We start from the raw sequence: 19,262 nt of genomic DNA on the forward strand, positions 1-19,262 counted from the left end.
GACATCTGATTTTATAATGGCTAAAATTTTACCAGTATTTATAAACAAGACAGAAGTTATGACTGCTATACTTACCCCTGGTGTCTTTTGCAGAAGAGTATGGTGTACTGTGCCGGGCCTGCTTGCTACATCAATTGGATTTGAAGTCTACAAGACAAGTAGAACCAAACATAAGCCACATTCTAGAGTTTTTAATATGATTTTAGCCAAAATTTGGGTTTACTAAAATGATATTCATGTTACTTCAAAATGTGTTAAGATTAGTCGATTCTAACTGAGCTCGTGGTGGATTGGAAAGGGAGAAGTGTTTAGCACTGGGAGGAAGAGACTTTGCTCACTACTTCGAAATGCCTTTGATTACACATCATGAGAAGACGAGACTCACTGGGAAAGATGGTAATGATAGGAATGGTTGAAGGCAGCAGGAAAAAAGTAAGACCCAGCATGAGATGGATTAACTCAGTTGGAGGAGGAGGAGGAGGAGGAGGAGGAGGAGGAGGAGGAGGAGGAGGAGGAGAAGACGACGACGACGACGACGACGACTTTATTTATGGTCAATGACCAAATATCTCAATCAAGGAAGTCACGGCCCTCAGTTTGAAAGACCTAACTAAGCAAGGCTGTTGATGTTGGACATTCAGTCATAGGGTCACCAGAAGTTGGAAGTAACTTGATGGCAACACACACATACTCATGCTAATTTGTTCAGCAGAAATTAAATGGTCTGCTTCATAGTCCCATCTCAAAGTAGCACCCCCCACCCAACCACCACCAACTAGAATCTCACAAACAAAGCAAGTTTTCTGCAAATCTGGAAGGAGACAAGCATGCATACAAGTTTCAGGGGACAAGAGTAGAACAGCTAGACTGAAGTCTAGAGAGCAACAAGATTTTTGGGATATAAACTTTTGAGCGCCAACGCTCCCTTCATTAGATACCAGATGGAACACGTGAAGCTGTGTTCTAGGAGAGGATGCCCATGCTTCCGTTTGGGCTGACAAGCTACCTATGGCGATTAACAGCACAGCTAACCCAGTCCAGACACTCCAAATCCACCTGCATGGTTATGTGACTTTCCCCACCCGTTTTATGTCACTCTCTGGCATCTGCTCTCTTGCTGGACGAGGTGGGGCGTGGTGCCAGCGATCAGTCTTTCCTCTCCCGTGACACTACACCTGTCGTTCTCCGAGTCCAACAACCTTAGCTTAAAATTCCCCAGTGAGACATTTAACTGCCTGCCTCCAGCCAAACTGCTGTCAGATCTCGAGCAGGGAGAGTTGAGGAGCAGCCGGTTTAGGTATGACAAGTCAAGGATAGTTTTAAGAGTCGGAGGGATTGAAGGAAACAAAACAAAAACCGCCATGCCCGCACATAGTGCAAGCGGAAGGGCTGTCAGGCCCCTTATGCAAACCAAGGGTAAGGGAGGCAGGCATTGTAAGGTCACATCACATTAATGCTATGAGTGATAGAATGCCCTTTGGTCCTTCTGTCCCCCTGAAGACAGATGGAAAAGCTTCCTTTGGCAAAGTAAATTGAATACTTTTGACCTTTTCAAGTTCCCAGCTCATGAGAAATGGCCTTTGGGAAAGTGGCAGGGAAGTTTGCAGTCAGGTTGGATTCATGTGGCGGGGATTTACATACGAGGCCTCGGGGAAGTGACATGAGAAGTGGAGAGGGAAAGAAAAACAAACTCTCCGCTGTGGAGGGCAAGGAAGACAGAATTCATTATGCCGTGGTCAGCCCCTGCGTCTGTCACAATGATCTAGGGCTTCACGCGGCCACGTGGGAGGAAGAGGGAAGTTTAAGGAGAAGAGAAAGGTTAGGATGATTTGTGTGGGGTTTTGGCCTGCTGCAGAGATTTCGGCCTTATCTTTTCTCCAAGGAGGTGAATCAATGCCGCTGCAAGTCAGAGATGATTTAGGAACATCTGCAAAGTTTAACTATAGGAAGCTGCAAAATGTGGGAAGGAGGTTTCTGTGTGAGCACGTGAACCATGCGGGACGTTGGCTGATCGTGTAGCTTTAGCCACAGTGAGTGTGGAGCGGGTGGGCTCCTACAAAGACAGAAGAACGTTTGCCATTTATCCTTGGGATGGCTTTATGGAGGCAAACAGGCGCAAAACCAGTCCCAGGCTGGGCCAAACAATACTGCAGTTAAGTGGTATTTTGAAGCTGATTGATGCTGAAGCTGATTAGCCCTGGACTTTTATCAAGGATCAAATGCTTTCAAGGTCCTTTTTGGTGCTTAATACAAATCTGCCTCTCTCTGGCCCCTTCCGCACATGCAGAATAATGCACTTTCAATTCACTTTCACAGTTGTTTGAAAGGGGATCTTGCTATTCCGCACAGTAAAATCCAGTTTCAAAGAGCACTGAAAGTGGACTGAAAGTGCATTATTCTGCATGTGCGGAAGGGGCCTCTGTTTTCCCTGCGTACACAGAGTGGCTGGTTCACTTTTTTGTGCATAAGCATTCACAGGTACGGAACAGTCTGAGATGAAGTGACTTTATACACACAACCAGTTGCATACCAATGATTCAGCAGAGGTGCTAAATGTGCAGAGAAGCAGCAAACTCACTGATTAAAGATAAATGTTTATGAAGGAACTACATTACACGTAGGAAAACTGACAGACAGGGATAGCTTGCAGCTTCCTTGCTAGTTAGGGGAGAGAGGAGACTTATGGGAAGGAGGAAATTAGACCTGAGATTCTCAATCTAAGGACAGACAACATGTGACACAAAAAGACAGAAGGGTCTCCAACTTACAGCCCTATCTAGCTGACCACTTGCCTGCCCCCTGTTGGGTCTTTCCAGCTCCTTCACACACTAAAATTGTCAACACCAAATGGGTTGATGGGGGGGGGGGGGGGGGAACCCCAAAAGACAAGCAGCTTGGAAATTAGCTCAAAAGGTTGCATTAATTCATTACTATATTTAGAGAATTGTCCTGAGCTAATTTTGTGGTGTTCTAAGGGATATGTGGGATCTTTTCAGCCATGCTCCTTCTGTCCAGATACTAGATCAGTGATAGCGAACCTTTTCGAGACCGAGTGCCCAAATTGGAACCCAAAACCCACTTATTTATCGCAAAGTGCCAACACGGCAATTTAACCTGAATACTAAGGTTTTAGTTTAGAAAAAAACTATTGGCTCAGAGTCATGCGTTACTCAGGAGTAAGCTTGGTGGTAATCAGTGGCTTGGAGAATCTCGACCCTAGGAGGGTTTACTCAGAAGCAAGCTCCATTGCCAGCAAACGAGGTTACTCCCAGGTAAAGGATTGCTTTAGTTCTTTAAATGAAAATCAGTGGGGTTTAACAGCGCTTAACAGAGTTACCTACACTGCTTCCCCAAAACTAGGTCTTCGGTTTAATGCTAATAATTGAGCCCAGCGGCCCAGGCCCCCGACTCTGCTTGCGCTTGCCCACAGAGAGGGCTCTAAGTGCCACCTCTGGCACCCGTGCCATAGGTTCGCCACCACTGTACTAGATTATATGACTGTTTCAGAATGTAGCCGTGTTGGTCCACAGCAGCATTAAAATCCAGTAGCACCTATAGACTAACAAGATTTCCGGAGCAAGATTTCCGGAGTGCATGCTTTTGAGAGTCAAAGCTGTCTTAGTCAGATTATCTGAAAATTGCCATAATGCCCCCAAATCAACACTGTGCCGCAGTTGAGTATAAAGGAACCACGTGGAAAAACGGCCACGAAACAAAGAGGAAATGCATGTGAGCCACAGCTGTCTTGTATTCTCTGCTTAGAACCAGAGCCCATTTGTCACTGAGCACTGTAGGAGCATTTGGGAACGATGAAGTAACCTGACGCAACTTCTGAGGCTGTATTTTCCTCTCTGCAGGGGCATCTTTTGGCATGGCTTTCTTGTATACAGTCCCATAAACTGCAGACTACTAAGGAATCTAGTTTCAGTTTTTGTGGGATCATCTCTTCATTGTCTACAGGGATGTGTATGAAACCCATCAGGTGGAATTGTGGCATCTGGCTATCCGGGTCATGTAAAAAGGGGGCTTTTGGTGGCTCTTGCATTTTTGCTGTATATCGATCTTTTAAAATCAATTCACGGCACTAAACTTCATGCCTTGCATGTGTGCCTGAGGAAAACAGGAACGCGAAAATACATTTATCTTACTGCACAGTCACAACAATTGGTGCTAGAGAGCTAGCATGGCGTAATAGTTAAGAGCAGGTGCACTCTAATCTGGAGAACCGGGTTTGATTCCCCGCTCTGTCACTTCAGTTATGGGGGCTCATCTGGTGAACAAGATTAGCTTGTGCACTCCAACACGTGCCAGCCGGGTGACTTTGGGCCAGTCACAGTTCTTTGGAGCAATCTCAGTCCCACCTACCTCACAGGGTGTTTGTTGTGAGGGGGGAAGAGAAAAGAGTTTGTAAGCCCCTTTGAGTCTCCTTACAGGAGAGAAGGGGGGGTATAAATCCAACTCTTCTTCTTGTGAATGTAATCTCACAGTCTTCAGAAGTTTCAACTCACCCCTAATTTTGTGGTTTGTACTGCAAGCTGCTGAGGGTTTTTTTGTTTTGTTTTGGTAAATGCAGGGCAATATGGATAGCCAGGCTGCTTTTCCTGCAGAATACGCCTTCGTATCTCCGCATAAAGACATGTGTACAGAAATGACAGGGCATCCAGATGGCCTCATCACTTAGAAACGTGGCTTTATCAAAACGAGCCCTAGCTTCATGTTTATAAGGATGCAATCAATAACTGTCCGCGTATTATGGATTGTTTCTTCTCTCCCTTCTAACGCTGACTGAACGTGTTAGTATATTTCACCAATTAGAGACTCTGAGTGTGGGAGGAAGGGATTCTCAGCCCAACACTGTAAAGTTACTAAATGCAGAAATTCTCTGTCCTGATGGGTTTTTTACTGTGTGTCTGTTAGCTCTAGCACAAGCCCAACTTCGTAAATTTTAGGATATCGTGTTGTGACAGGTCCTGAGCCATCAGAAATTCAGGGTGCCTGCTGGGGTTCAAAGCAGCAATGCTCACACAAGCCTTTTTCCTGGCTGCAAAGCAAGAGAGCTAAATGTCCCCTTGCACAAATCCAGAGAGCCCAGAGCCTAAGCCTATGTCTTCTTCCTACTGCATAGTAAGAACTAAGATCAAAAGCTGACTGTTGGTGGTATGGCTGAACAATCATAATCCATTTTCCACTCAAGTGACATTGTATAGATTACTTATACTCTGTGTGGCTCTGTGTGGCTTGCAGAGAGCTGTTTTCCCGATTACCACAAATCCAAAGAGACATAAGACTACTGTATGCCCTGGTGCCACCCCACCAAAGACACGTAGGATAAGATATAAGTCTTAATATTAAATGTACAACCTCAACCTTTTAAATAACTCTTGAGCATGCAGGCTTGTCTCCACCTATCCCCTGCTAAAACTTGGCCAGCCCTTGGGCATCTGGAGTAAGGGGAATGGCATGTAAGTCAGACTTACTGCAAATAGCAGAGTTGGAGCTTTCAAGCTCTCCAGAAATCTTTATTAGGCTAGATGTTAAAAGATAAATGCCTCCCTATGTTAAAAGTGCCCTTCAGGTTTGAACTATGGTGCTGCAACAGATAGAGTAGGCAGAACCATTTGTTATGCTCACCGGGGACTACCTGTCAACCACAAGCCCCACTCTACAGTGGCTTTGCCCACTTTCCTGAAATATTGGGGGGGGGGGGGTGCCCCATCAGAGAATGGAGCTCAGAAGACCCACAAGCAACACACCAGAGAGCCAAAAAATGGTTTCTGAGCCACTGAGTATTGCTGCTGTAGTTCATTTATATCAGGGGTCCCCAACATGGAGCTTGTGAGTGTCACGGCAACCACTGACACTTCTTCCTGGCTCCCAGCAGTGTTCTTAGAATATGGGCGGGGCCAGGTGCAGCTTTTGCCCAGGAAGGCTTCTGACTGGTCACTGGACATTTGATTGGCTACACAGATTTTTTTTAAAAAAGGTTGTTTTGGCAGCGGTTGCCTCACTGCTGCACAAGGATCTTCACTGCGTGACTAAAAGGAAACCAGGGCAACCATTTTGTAGCTCGCTCGGCCTCCTGCATTTTATGGCAGCCATTTTGTGACTGTGCCAGAGTGCCACTGCACTCTGCCAGAATTTCAAGGTTCCTGCAGACTTAAAAAGGTGTGGGACTACTGATTTATACTATCAACAGCCACCATTCGCAAAAAAACGTGCAAGAGATTGCTGAGCAGGGAGAGACAAATCATTTTATATACATAATCTTATCTGAATGTCCCACACTGCATTCTGACGCTCAGCTTGTATTATCCTACCTCTTCAGACTCCCATTTCCACAAAACAGTGATGGTTGCCTTCACTGTTTCCACTTGGTTCCCTATATGATGGCAGTTACAGGGCAACAGGGGAACAGAGATTGCAAACACAGGGAGTGACTTAGCTGATCCGTTTCACAGATCGGTTTCTTCTGGGCCATTTCAACGCAGCAGTCAACTGGACTGCATTTGACAGGTGGTTCAGCAGTTTCACCGCATGGGTGTTGCAGAAGAAGAAACATTTTCTAGATGCATCCACACCCCCACCTGCAAAGGATGTGTCTTTGGCTGCTTTATCCTACGCACCTGCTTGGAACCCTCTGCCCTTAGCTGTTTACTAATATGCAGGCATATAATGATTTCACTATGAAGGCTGTAACCAAATATTAACAAAGGGTGTACCACCGCCTTAATATCTGATTTTTGACGCCACTACATTCTGCGTTTTCCCTGCCATCGTTCCAATTCATTGGCCACTGCAACTCGGAGGGAGAGAAAATGCCATATCTTGTAATGTGGTTCTTTACTAGCTGTTCCTGGGGAGTCGTGGGCTGATGACAGCTATGCATTTCCCCAGTAACATCTAATTAGGCCCTTTGAGAGGGGCTCATTATCTCTCACAATCATGAGGAAGGTGGATTATTATTATTTTTTAAAAGAGGCTCCATTTGCTTAAGATAGTAATGCTTGATACTTGGCATTTCTAGTAATGCTTAATACTTGGCATTTTCATAGCACAAAACGACTTCGCGTACAGCATCCTTACAATGATCCTCTAAGTTAGGTCAGTCTTATTGCACCCATATTGCAATCTGGAAGCAAAGCCTGATTACAGAATGAGGTAACACAGGGGCAATAACGAAGTGGACCACTTCAAAGTGTGGGGATGGAATTACAGCTCCAACATTCACAATTTCCTGTAAGTTGAAAACTGGCACAGTAGCAAAGCCCATGGTGGCGAACCTTTGGCAGTCCAGATGTTATGGACTACAATTCCCATCAGCCCCTCCCAGCATGGCCAATTGGCCGTGCTGGCAGGGGCTGATGGGAATTGTAGTCCATAACATCTGGACTGCCAAAGGTTCATCACCACTGGTCTAGGCTATAACTTCCCCCCCAGTTATCCTTTCCACATTATGACTTTCTCCATCATGGTTTTGATATATCACAGGTAGGCGTAAGAAATTAAATGGGAATTGGGGGGGGGGGGGGTTGCAGAAGCTACAGACGGCACACAAAGACCAGCAGATGACACAGAAAAAATTTAGAAACTCAGAAATGCATAAAATATATGTATAGTACTGTAAGATATCAACATATTTTAAGTTTTAATACCATAAATATTTACAATTTATTTCTAAAAAGTTAATTTTTTTTTAAAAAAAATCAAGACTTATTCTCTGGTACAAAAGGAGAGTCAATTTTTTTTACATGGATTTCCAGATCACAGTGGTCTCTAATCCCAGTGATATGGAAGAGATAACTGTATATATATTTTATAACATCTGAGAGTTTTTCTGTAAGTAGCATTAAAAAAAACTGACCCTCTCCCCCTGCAGTCTGAAGTGGTATGGCCCATTATATCACCTCAAGGATCCTCTGCTTCATTCTTCCACCTTTCTAGACCAGACCTGAGAGAAAGTGTCGTGCCCACGGGCCACTTGTTAAATTCACAGCAGAGGAGAGTTTTGAACCAGGGATCTCCTGGACCACAGCACTCTTACGGTCATTCCGCACATGCAGAATAATGCACTTTCAAACTGCTTTCAGTGCTCTTTGAAGCTGTGCGGAAGAGCAAAATCCACTTGAAAACAGTTGTGAAAGTGGTTTGAAAACACATTATTTTGTGTGTGCGGAAGGGGCCTTAGCTTCTCCGTGAGACATACCTCATTTGAACATGGCGCTGTCGCATTCTAAGCATTCTGTTTCTGACAGAGAGCAAAAATGGAATGTAACCGTAATCAGTCCATACCTTCGGCTGAAATGCTCCCTGAAGAGACCCGAAGGGACCTGAATGCGGAAGCATCGGTGGCATTCCGGGCATGGCTGGAGGGTAGCTTGGAAAAAACTAAAGGAGAGAAAGAAGAAGGTGGAGAAAAAGCACTTACATTCCAGATAAATAATAAATGTGTGAGCAAAGTTTGTCCCAACTGTTACAAACTTTTAATTAAAAGAGGAAGAGACAGCAGCCTTCCCAAATTAAATTTCAAGACTTTTGATTTGAAAAAATAAAGAACAAGACGAGGAAGCCTGCCTAAATCTCATGATATATTTAATAGCTTTTTAAAAAGCAAGATACTTCCCTTAAAAACCTGGGGAGTTGTCTCAGAATGATGTAACCTGCTGCCGTGTTCTTTCTCGAACTAAATTCACCAATGTTTTGATCGAAGGCTCAGCTTCCTTTCTCAAAAGGGGATGTTGTATTGGGGTTGTTAGCTTTGAGAAGAAGCAGCAGAAGAAGAGGAGGAGGAGGAGGATTGATATCCCACCTTTCTCTCCTATAAGGAGACTCAAGGTGGCTTACAAGCTCCATTCCCTTCCTCTCCCCACAACAGACACCTGGTGAGGTAGGTGGGACTGAGAGAGTTCTGAGAGAACTGTGACTAGCCCAAGGTCACCCAGCAGGAATGTAGGAGTGCGGAAACACATCTGGTTCACCAGATAAGCCTCTGCCACTCAGGTGGATGAGTGGGGAATCAAACCTGGTTCTCCAGATTAGATTCCATCTGCTCTTAACCAGTACACCACGCTGGCTTTCATATTTATCATACCTTCTGGTGCACCTGCCCCCATAATGAATATTATGGTATCCTAGAAGCCCAGCAAAGTTAGGATGTGATGTGAACAGCCAAGCCCAGCAGATACGATACTGGGAAAACCCATTTGCTTATTCTGCTGGTTAAAATGCTAACCAAGGAATCAAGCAGTGCCCAAATGCTCTACCCAGTCACCTCTGGAGGGTCGGCTGTGTCCCATTTCAGTTTAGGCATAACCCCCATTTTTATAAGCTGGTTTTCGTAGCTTTCAGAGTGAAGGTTCTCAGGATGTTGAATCCTGTGGGGCTTGGCAGAAATACACAGCTCCTACGTCCAAAATAAAACCCCAAACTGTTGTAACAAGATTCAGCCCTGTGTATCTTCAGGAAGAAGTCACCCAAGTAGACCAAGCTCTTGGGTGCTGTGTGGTTTCCGGGCTGTATGGCCATGTTCTAGCAGCATTTTCTCCTGACGTTTCACCTGCATCTGTGGCTGGCATCTTCTATCTTTCAGAGGAGGCTTGCCAGTCCTCAAGGAAGAGATCTGGCATGTGCCTTCCTACAAAAGACCCATCTGTTGCAGATTTTCTAAGTCCGTGTCACAATGGATGCTCTTTTGACATGAATGAAATTGCTTCATTTCACAAGAGGGGAAAATTAGCCTCTGCTGTAATTCTCAAATGCTGCTATTACAGCTCCTTCTTCAAAACATGTCACTTTAGCAAGTGTGAAGGCAGCCTGCTTGGCATCTCTAATCTTTATCTGCCTTCCAGTTACAAGGTAATTATCACAGTTGCCAGCCATGAAGTCCACTATTATCAGTGCATGCTTTTAATTTTCCACAGTCTGCGGTCCCAGAGCGCCGCTTCTGATGCAGCAGCTGATAAAAGGAGTTGCAGGAGAATGAAAGGTGATAAGTGTACCGTCAGGCACGCACTGCAAGGGCGACGCTGACTGGCTTGAATTCTGGCATTGTCTTTAGCGGGAAGTCAGGATGAAGGGCCCTATTCCCTATAAAGCTTGTGCATTGCTACAATGATAAAACAGCTCCCCGAAAACAATTCCCAACCCAGAGGTTTACTGAATCTGCAACCTGTCTTTCTGACACCAATGCAGCACCAGTGGCTTATATCAATTCCCATTAAACGCTCTGCACTTCTTGAAATGCTGTCATGGGTTCTTATCAATGCTGTTGCATTTGAGGCTAATAGATGAGAACAAATTTGCTCTGGTTACCCTGAGAGATTGTTTAGGTCTACAGGGTAATTCCCTATCCCCGTGGTGGCGAATCTTTGGCACTCCAGATGTTATGGACTACAATTCCCATCAGCCCCTGCCAGCATGGTCAATTGGCCATGCTGGGAGGGGCTGATGGGAATTGTAGTTCATAACATCTGGAGTGCCAAAGGTTTGCCACCACTGCCCTATCCCGAGAGAAGGAGGAGGACAGCAAGAGTGGTGTAGTGGTTAAGGGCAGGTGCACTCTAATCTGGAGAACCGGGTTTGTTTCCCCGTTCTGCCATTTGAGCTGTGGAGACTTATCTGGTGAACCAGATTAGCTTGTGAATTCCAACCCATGCCAGCAGGGTGACCTTAGGGTAGTCACAGTTCTTTGGAGCTCTCTCAACCCCACCAACCTCACGGGGTGGGGGGGGAAGGGAAAGGAAATTGTAGGCTCCTTGAAGTCTTCTTACAGGAGAGAAAGGGGGGATATAAATCCAAACTCCTCTTCTTCTCCTCCTTCTTCTCTGCCCATGGCCCATACATCCACATTTTTATGGGAGATGCACACTGATCCAAAGTTCAGGGCGCACACAAAACAAAACAAAAAATGACACGGCTGAATGAACTTTGGAGGACAGTGGTGAAAAATAAATACAACACTGCTTATTGCTTATTTGGAATAAAAAGACAGGACATCACAACCAATTTGCAACGAAGTTATTTAAATAAGGTCAGCTATGTCCAAGGAATACATTAGTAAATGCAAATATCAATTGACAATAACAGCATATCACTATTCCAGGACAGTTCCCAGATTATCATTTCGCAAAAGCTACAAATAAAGCTAGCCAGTTTTGCTGATGTTGAAAATGTATCTTTGACAGATGCCAATTTGGTCTCCGTTATTGAACAGACAGTTCCTAAATGGACTTCTATGTTGCATTTGGTTTCTAAATTTAAACGAAGATGCTCAGAAATGGTGGGAAACTCTGGCATAGTGTTCACTGGGCGGTAAAACTGAGGTGGTGCTATTGCTTCATGATCACCTTTTGTTAAGTGAATATGGAGTGGCGGTGCCATTTTTAAAGTACTTTTAAGTATTTCGGATATCATTCATCTTAGGTTTTACAATTTTCTATTGTATCGTCTTGTATGCTCTGTTTTACCTAACGTTAGCCACTCTGAGCCCGACTTCATTGGGGAGAGTGGGATTCTGGCCCTTTCCGCACATAGCAAAAAAAGCCTTATTGTATTGTCGAAGGCTTTCACGGCCGGAATCACTTGGGTGCTGTGTGGTTTCCAGGCTGTGTGGCCGTGTTCTAGCAGCATTCTCTCCTGACGTTTTGCCTGCATCTGTGGCTGGCATCTTCAGAGAATCCCACTCTCCCCAATGAAGTCAGGATCAGAGTGGCTAACATTAGGTAAAACAGAGCATACAAGACGATACAATAGAAAATTGTAAAACCTAAGATGATCCTCTGAAGATGCCAGCCACAGATGCAGGCGAAACATCAGGAGAGAATGCTGCTAGAACACGGCCATACAGCCCAGAAACCACACTGCACCCAAAAGCTTTATTATTTTTTCTTCTGACAGAATGGAATAATAAAGCGTGTGGGGCGACAGCACTCCATTTGTTTGGTTTTTTTGAAAGCAACATGAGAGGTCTTGACTCTCTTCAGGGGGCTACTCCTCTCCTTCCACCTTGCGCCAACTTGCTGCAGAGCGCTGCAGAGCTAAATGCTTACCTGCCCTCAGAGTTCATGCTTGGGGAATAGTGCTGGGAAGTGCCTGAGAGAGAAAAGACTGCTCAGAGGCAGCCCTTTGCTAAACAGTCCTGCTAAATTGGCAGGATTTCTTCCGAGTTGTAAACCTCCCCCAGCCCAGCAGCAGAAAATGGCGGTCGTGAGAAAACGAGAATAAAAGTGGGCAGGGGAAATAAAACATTAGAAGCAAAAAAGATTGCTAGTTTAGAGGATCCAAATAAAATGTTGTGAGGAGGAAATAAACTGTTGTCCAAACCTGTGGTGGGGTGGGGGAGCTGTAACACACTCCTTCTGCAAACAGTTTTTCCACCTTCCTGATAACGTTTTATTTATATTGTGTGGAAAGGGCCACAGAATAAAAGAGTAAATGAAATAATTATATCATAAACATTCCCTTTATACCAGGGGTCTTCAAACTGTGGCCCCCCCAGATGTTCGTGGACTACAATTCCCATCAGCCCCTGCCAGCAAGGCCAAGTGGCAGGGCTGATGGGAATTGTAGTTCATGAACATCTGGGGGGCCACTGTTTGAAGACCCCTGCTTTATACAGAAGACAAGATGTCAAGAAAAAGGGTTAGCCTCTGTCTTGACATGCTAAATTTCTATGTGCCGAATAATGTTTGGTTTGGTTTTTTGGTATGGGCCAGGCTTCAATTATCTACAGGCTGAAATGGCGAAGCCCTGATAGGAGTTTATGGCCTCTGTAAGAAAACAGCAGTGAAGAATGGAAAAGAACCTGGGCGCCTGAAGGAAAAGGCGAAAAACCTTGGACAGCTGAAAAAGTTTTATGATTTCATTGTTTTAGAAGGCTTTGACGGATCTAGAAGGAAAATAAACTGGAGGAAAACACAAACTGAAAAAACTGGACAGAGGAACTTGCTGCACTAAATACACTTAAGGAAAATGTTGGCATGTTCAAATATAAACTCTTAAAAATAAGAAAAAAATCTGCAGAAGCACTCACGTTGGAATGTCGAAAATAAGGATTATCGAGTTTGGGAGCGTACTTGTCGAACTGTAAGAAAAACAGAAACAAGACAGGAATTAGGGTGCAATTTTTACAGCTATGGGATGCAGTTTAAGCACAATGAAGCATGTTTTCACCAGACATGATACACAGAGCTGGTCCATGTGTGTTTTAAGAGCACCTGCATATTTTCCATACATCACTGGCTTTTAACCCTGTGTGTAGATTTGCAGACAGGCACCTAACACAGTATTTCCCCACCAGCCATCTTTTTTCCACTGATTAATATCCCAATTAATTCCAAAAATCTGATGTTGATCTAAAAACTTCATGAGCTGGAATATCTAACGTCCTGATATTCAGCTGGGGCACACTTCTAGTCTTCTTCTGCCTCTGCCTACCGCTTGTTCTGCCCTGACCTGGACAGCACAGGTCGCCCAATCTCATCAGATCTTAGAGGTTAAGCAGGGTCAGCCCTGGGTAGTACTTGGGTTGGAAACCATTAAGGAAGTGCGGAGTTGCTATGCAGAGCCAGCCAATGGCAAACCACCTCGGAAGGTCCCTTGCCTTGAACACCCTTCGGGGTCACCATAAGTCGGCTGCAACTTGTCGGCCCTTTCCATCAGCAACACCACTTGCACTTGAACATAAGAACATAAGAACTAGCCTGCTGGATCAGACCAGAGTCCATCTAGTCCAGCACTCTGCTACTCGCAGTGGCCCACCAGGTGCCTTTGGGAGCTCACGTGCAGGATGTGAAAGCAATGGCCTTCTGCTGCTGCTGCTGCTCCTGAGCACCTGGTCTGCTAAGGCATTTGCAATCTGAGATCAAGGAGGATCAAGATTGGTAGCCATAGATCGACTTCTCCATAAATCTGTCCAAGCCCTTTTTAAAACTATCCAGGTTAGTGGCCGTCACCACCTCCTGTAGCAGCATATTCCAAACACCAATCACACGTTGTGTGAAGAAGTGTTTCCTTTTGTTAGTCCTAATTCTTCCCCCATTTTCAATGAATGCTCCCTGGTTCTAGTATTGTGAGAATCTTGTTATAATCTTGTTATAATCTTGGAAACTTTGGCCCAGAATAAATCTGTGAGGTATGCTGGCAGTATTCTCATTTCAACTGACACCTGAGAGACTTGGTTAAAGTTTAGTGAATCCATCACTGGGTCCACAGGTTTCCACCCAGGTTCACACCCAACCATTTCCTCACAGAACTGTTATAATTTCAGAGGCAGTTTATCCTATGCCAAGCCTTCTCCCACTGTTGCTCCCCCTCCCATTTTTAGTACTTAACTCCAACCCAGGTTGCCATTCAAAAAGATATTAATCAGGCAATCTTTCTATTTTTTGCGGGAGGGTGGGGGCATCCAAGCACAAACAATTTATGGCAACCTTGCAGGGTTTTCAAGGCAAGAGATGTTCGAAGGTGGTTTGCCGTTGCTTGCCTCTGTGTAACAACCCTGGTATTGTCGAAGGCTTTCATGGCCGGAATCACTATGGTGCTGTGAGGTTTCCGGGCTGTATGGCCGTGTTCTAGCAGCATTCTCTCTCTGAAGATGCCAGCCACGGATGCAGGCGAAACGTCAGGAGAGAATGCTGCTAGAACACAGCCATACAGCCCGGAAACCACACAGCACCCCAACCCTGGTATTCCTTGGTGGTCTCCCATCCAAATACTAACCAGAACTGATCCTGCTTGGAGTCCAAGATCCGGCTAGCCTGGACCATCCAAGTCAGGGCAACCTTGCTTTACAGACACACAAAACTCCACAACTGCATCGTATTCTTTGTCCTGGAATCTCACGTCCCTTGCAATGTATTTTAGAGCCCGATGCAGCTTTTAACTCCCTCCCTGCAGAGCCTGACCTGGGTCCCCCTGGAATTCTTGCTATGCCCTTTGAAGAATGTATGCATTCCAGCCTTAAGCAATAGGGAGATGTGTTGGGGGAAGGTGAGCAATGACCCCTTTGAAATGCCACTCATTTGACAAGCCAGCTGTTGTTGTATATTCTTCCACCATACAGGAGAGCAGATTTGCAATTGTGTTAATTACAGTTATTACTGGAGTCATGTACCCTCCAGTGTAAATACCATAAATTACTAAAACACATGCAGCTGGCAGTTTCAATGCCACCCGCTCTGGCATTTCGGTTAATAAGCCCACCAACTACCACGTTTTCCCTCTGCACCCAGCCTTTTTAAGGGATCCACGTCTGTCGTTAGACATTTGATCAGCTACTGCTTTTTATATTTTTATTCACAGGCTGGCATTCTCCCTGCTTCTTCTCAGAAAGCCAAAAGGCGAAACCCAATCCCAGCTCTACTTTTATCTGTCAAAATCTGCCTGGCCTTCTAACACAGGATACAGACAAGAGGCTTTCGGGTCAGGGCCTGAAATACCTCCCCCCTTTTAATCCGCCCCCCAGCATGTTAGAGGACTTTTTCAGAACTTGAAAGCTTGCGTACCATTTTTGTGTTGTTGTGGTTGGTACTAAGAAAAGACATTCTATAGTTTTTGTTTTTGGATTTCGGTTTGGACCTGCAACCCAAGCCTATTTAGAGAAACCTAAGGAGATGGGAGCTTAAAAATAACAAACGAGGGCAGGGCAAAGCTGTTTTTACCCTTTGGCCTGACATCACCAGGGTGTGGGTGGGCAGGAAAGGAACTTTTCGGAATCAGATATCGTGATTCTTAAACAACACACCAGACCTTCAAGGAAAAGTTCTAAGGTTGCTTTACACAGCAGAAGGGGGCGGGAGAAATGAAAGGAAAGTATTTGCACGGTGCTCAAACACCTGGGTAGGGATGGGGGGTGGCAGATATTGCTCTCATTGTTCTGCAGCTAAGCGGATTAGAAACGAACAATTTCGTCATGCCATCGGCAGCGGGATCGAAAAGCGAGAAATGTCATTTCCCATGAGTTTGCCCCAAAATGCTGTTTTAGAATGAGCTCTTTGACTACAAGAGAAAAGGATAATGCATTTCTCTGCCCCCCCCCCCCCCCGCTTTTCTGAAAGGAGGAAAGCTCCATGCAGTCTACCAAAAAATAAACATGGCCTTGCCAGGATAAAAAGATACTTTTGAAGAATTTATCCAGTTCAGCACTTTGTAACAAGCAGCAAACGGGGGTAAACCACATATAACGTTAACATGATAAATCTTAAAAGACAAAAAGGCATGGGAAAACGTATAGCTTTTTTGGCAAGATATGGCCCACGCTACAGGTTTGGTATTCCATCCAATGAGTCCCCTTGGGCTAAAGCAATGACATGCTATGACATTCTGAATCGAGTGGGTGGAGCTTTCTGCCATGGGTGAGTGAGGGCTTATGCACAAACAACAGGAACCTACCGGCTGGCCTGGAGAAGATCCCCCACTCGTGTTGTAAGCAAATATTAAACTTTACACCATGGTCAGTGATAAAAAAACAGATAAACATCTATCGGTTCTTGGACTACCCAGTCAAATATTCAATTCACAGAAACCGTGACCAGGCCGGGCATTGCACAGAATGGCAACGGACCAGAAATATTGAAAACAAAGCAGAATAGGCAAAATATTATGGCAACACGGGAGGCGAGTGAGAAACACATGGGCATATGTGACATTCTGCCCTGGAAACTTCCACTGTCCAGGCCATTGTGTATATACTTTGTGTGAGAGAAAGCAGTCAAGCCCAGTTTTCCCTATTAAAATAATGAGTCAAAAACACGCCGTGACAGCTGTTCAAAGCATATAAGAGGAAGAAAGCAAAACAGCATTTAACATTTACACGACACAACAAAATTTTCTGGATAGAGACCTTGAGAGAATTGCCACTGAGATCGCGGCTCAGGGAGAACGAAAGTTCGCACGGTATTAAAAATTAAGTCGCCAAGGGGTACCATTGGATTTGTCTGTACTTTGAATGACTGTCCCCTTTGAATGGGAAGCTATGTCTATGTCTGAGCGCCTGTCTTGAAGCAGGCTGGTGCTGGCAGGCTTTTGGCCCCCGGCCGTCTACTTATCCTCACATTTTGGGCAGGGCTACGCACCAGGGGCGGTGCGGTGGGCGGCATCTGGGGCAGGCTGGATGGAAAAGGGGTGAATGTGTGCTGGTGGGTGTGTTGGTGCTGGTGGGTGTGTTGGTGGAACTCCGCCCTCAGCAGCGGTACCGGGCCCAGAGAAGCACCGGCCCTCTCCGAACTCTGAACCAAAAAGCGATTGTTCAGCTCTTGCCTGAGCAGCTCGTGACCTAGAAGAGGGAGAGAGAAGGGGAGAGGGGGAAAAAAAGGAAGACACAAGGGCACAACGGCCCGTGAGTTTCACAAAGACATAGAAGAAAAAGAGTCAAGATATTCACCTGGCATTCCCTGTTTCTGCAGGTCATGCTGTGGTGGTTTTCTACGTGAGGACTCATTGGTGGAGGTAAGAGAGATGCCTGTGACAAAGTACCAATCAGAATCCCCGAATGAGGCTGGCAATACATGATTGGTTGGTTGAATGATATCAACAGGCTGGTATCTAAAGACAAGAGAGAACACCATGAGTCATCACAGCAGAAAACATACTGGGGCGTTATCAACAAGATGCCCCTCCCAGCTCCCGCCTCCCAGCCCAAGAACAGTGATGATAGGAGCTTTTTTTTTTTTTTTTTTTTAAATGACATTTTGGGATTAGCAAAACCCAACAACTGTACCACTGTTCTTTCTTTCCAACCCACCAACATTGCACGATGGACATTTAGAGGTATTACTTCTACACATAGCCCATAAGGGTAAAAACCCCTCGTATATTTGTCCCAGTATTGGAAATTTGTCCCAGTATTGGAAAACACAGTTAGGGAAGCAGCTAAGCCAGTGGTGGCAAACCTTTGGCACTCCAGATGTTATGGACTACAATTCCCATCAGCCCCTGCCAGCATGGCCAATTGGCCATGCTGGCAGGGGCTGATGGGAATTGTAGTCCATAACATCTGGAGTGCCAAAGGTTCGCCACCACGGAGCTAAGCCATCCAGTTGTTTAAAAGCAAATGAAAACACAAATTATCGATGACCAACAGGCCTTTTTTTTTTTAAAAAAATGAACTTTTCGCCCTTCCAGCCTGCAGATAATTTTGTTTTAATCAGGAGCTGTGAAGTCAAAAATCAGTGGAAACCTACAAAGAACAACACAACTAAGCAATTCGTAATAACTTCAGCAGATGAATGGACTATACATTCAGAGCAGATACACACACATATATATACTTGGAGCTGCTTTAAAAGTATATATACTTTTAAAGCAGCTCCTAGTGTAGTGTTGCCAAACTCCAGGTGGGGCCTGGAGATCAGAACACTGGCAGTGCAGAGAGGCAGCAACTTCATTTCTGTACTGTTCACACAGCCTGCTTTGTGTGTACAAAACCATCCCATTTTTCCCCATCAGGAGGACGGCACTTAATCAAGTTGACACGAGAAAGTTAACATGGCTTTCAGCTGCTCGTCTCTTATTCCTTACCAACCCTTTCACATTCTGTTCTTTCCATATAATAGAAACAACTGCCAATGAATTCCAAGAACGGGAGCCTCTGCCCTGTTTATAAAGGATGGACGCTTTTTGGAAAGGGGGTAGTGGGAATTTTTTTTTTTTTAAGGAAAAGAATTCTCACAAACACTTTAACACGTTTGGAAGATGCCCCCTCTGTTCCTCATTAGCAACTCTGGCTGCTATTTCGCTTTTCACTTCTCTTTCTGCGAGAAGTTAAAACAAGCTAAGCGGAAGGTTATTTTGCAACGACCCTATTCCTGAGAAGGTGGTCACAGAGTAGCATGGCCCGATCCTACTCTTTAATTCTGGTCAATGGCTACTGATGGATTCTTCTTGCCTGCATATTTTTTCCCGAAGAGAACTTGACACAACGAATAACCCTTCATGGTTCAGTGAGCCTGCAGTTCTTCTTACTTTCCAAAACAATTAGGACAGTTTGCAAGGCTACATTTATAGGGGCGGGGAAGGGCAGCAGAGGAGCAGAGAACGCTCATGTGTGGAAAGAAATGGATTGATGAGGGTTAACAGACTACAATCTGAAACGTGGTAGAGCTGGCAGTTGAGAGTACACTTGTGGTTTCCATTAAATATCTAATCCAGGAGAGCTTTTTCATAAGCTCCCAGAAGCAGCTGCTGCCGCCCGAAAAAGGAACACTTGCTCCAAGATTATTTAGCACACTAATAACAAACAGAGATAATTGTAGGTTAGGAAGGAATAT

General features: G+C 45.0%; 1 protein-coding gene across 16 annotated transcripts in view; it reads right to left on the reverse strand.

Moving 5' to 3' along the window:
• Window positions 1-19,262, reverse strand: part of FBRSL1 (fibrosin like 1) — an 839,253-nt gene that overhangs the window by 25,524 nt on the left and 794,467 nt on the right. For 11 of the 16 annotated variants that reach the window (XM_048514425.1, XM_048514435.1, XM_048514428.1 and 8 more), the window contains 4 exons: window positions 17,049-17,269; window positions 13,028-13,078; window positions 8,290-8,385; window positions 76-147 (listed from right to left, as the gene is read on the reverse strand). In XM_048514425.1, coding sequence (XP_048370382.1) covers window positions 76-147; window positions 8,290-8,385; window positions 13,028-13,078; window positions 17,049-17,269 — 440 coding nt within the window. Of the gene's footprint in view, window positions 1-75; window positions 148-8,289; window positions 8,386-13,027; window positions 13,079-17,048; window positions 17,270-17,377; window positions 17,539-19,262 lie in introns of all 16 variants that reach the window. The other 5 variants (XM_048514438.1, XM_048514430.1, XM_048514440.1 and 2 more) reach the window with 2 other exon arrangements.

Source organism: Sphaerodactylus townsendi, linkage group LG13 (assembly GCF_021028975.2).
Source record: "Sphaerodactylus townsendi isolate TG3544 linkage group LG13, MPM_Stown_v2.3, whole genome shotgun sequence".
Classification (NCBI taxonomy): domain Eukaryota; kingdom Metazoa; phylum Chordata; class Lepidosauria; order Squamata; family Sphaerodactylidae; genus Sphaerodactylus; species Sphaerodactylus townsendi.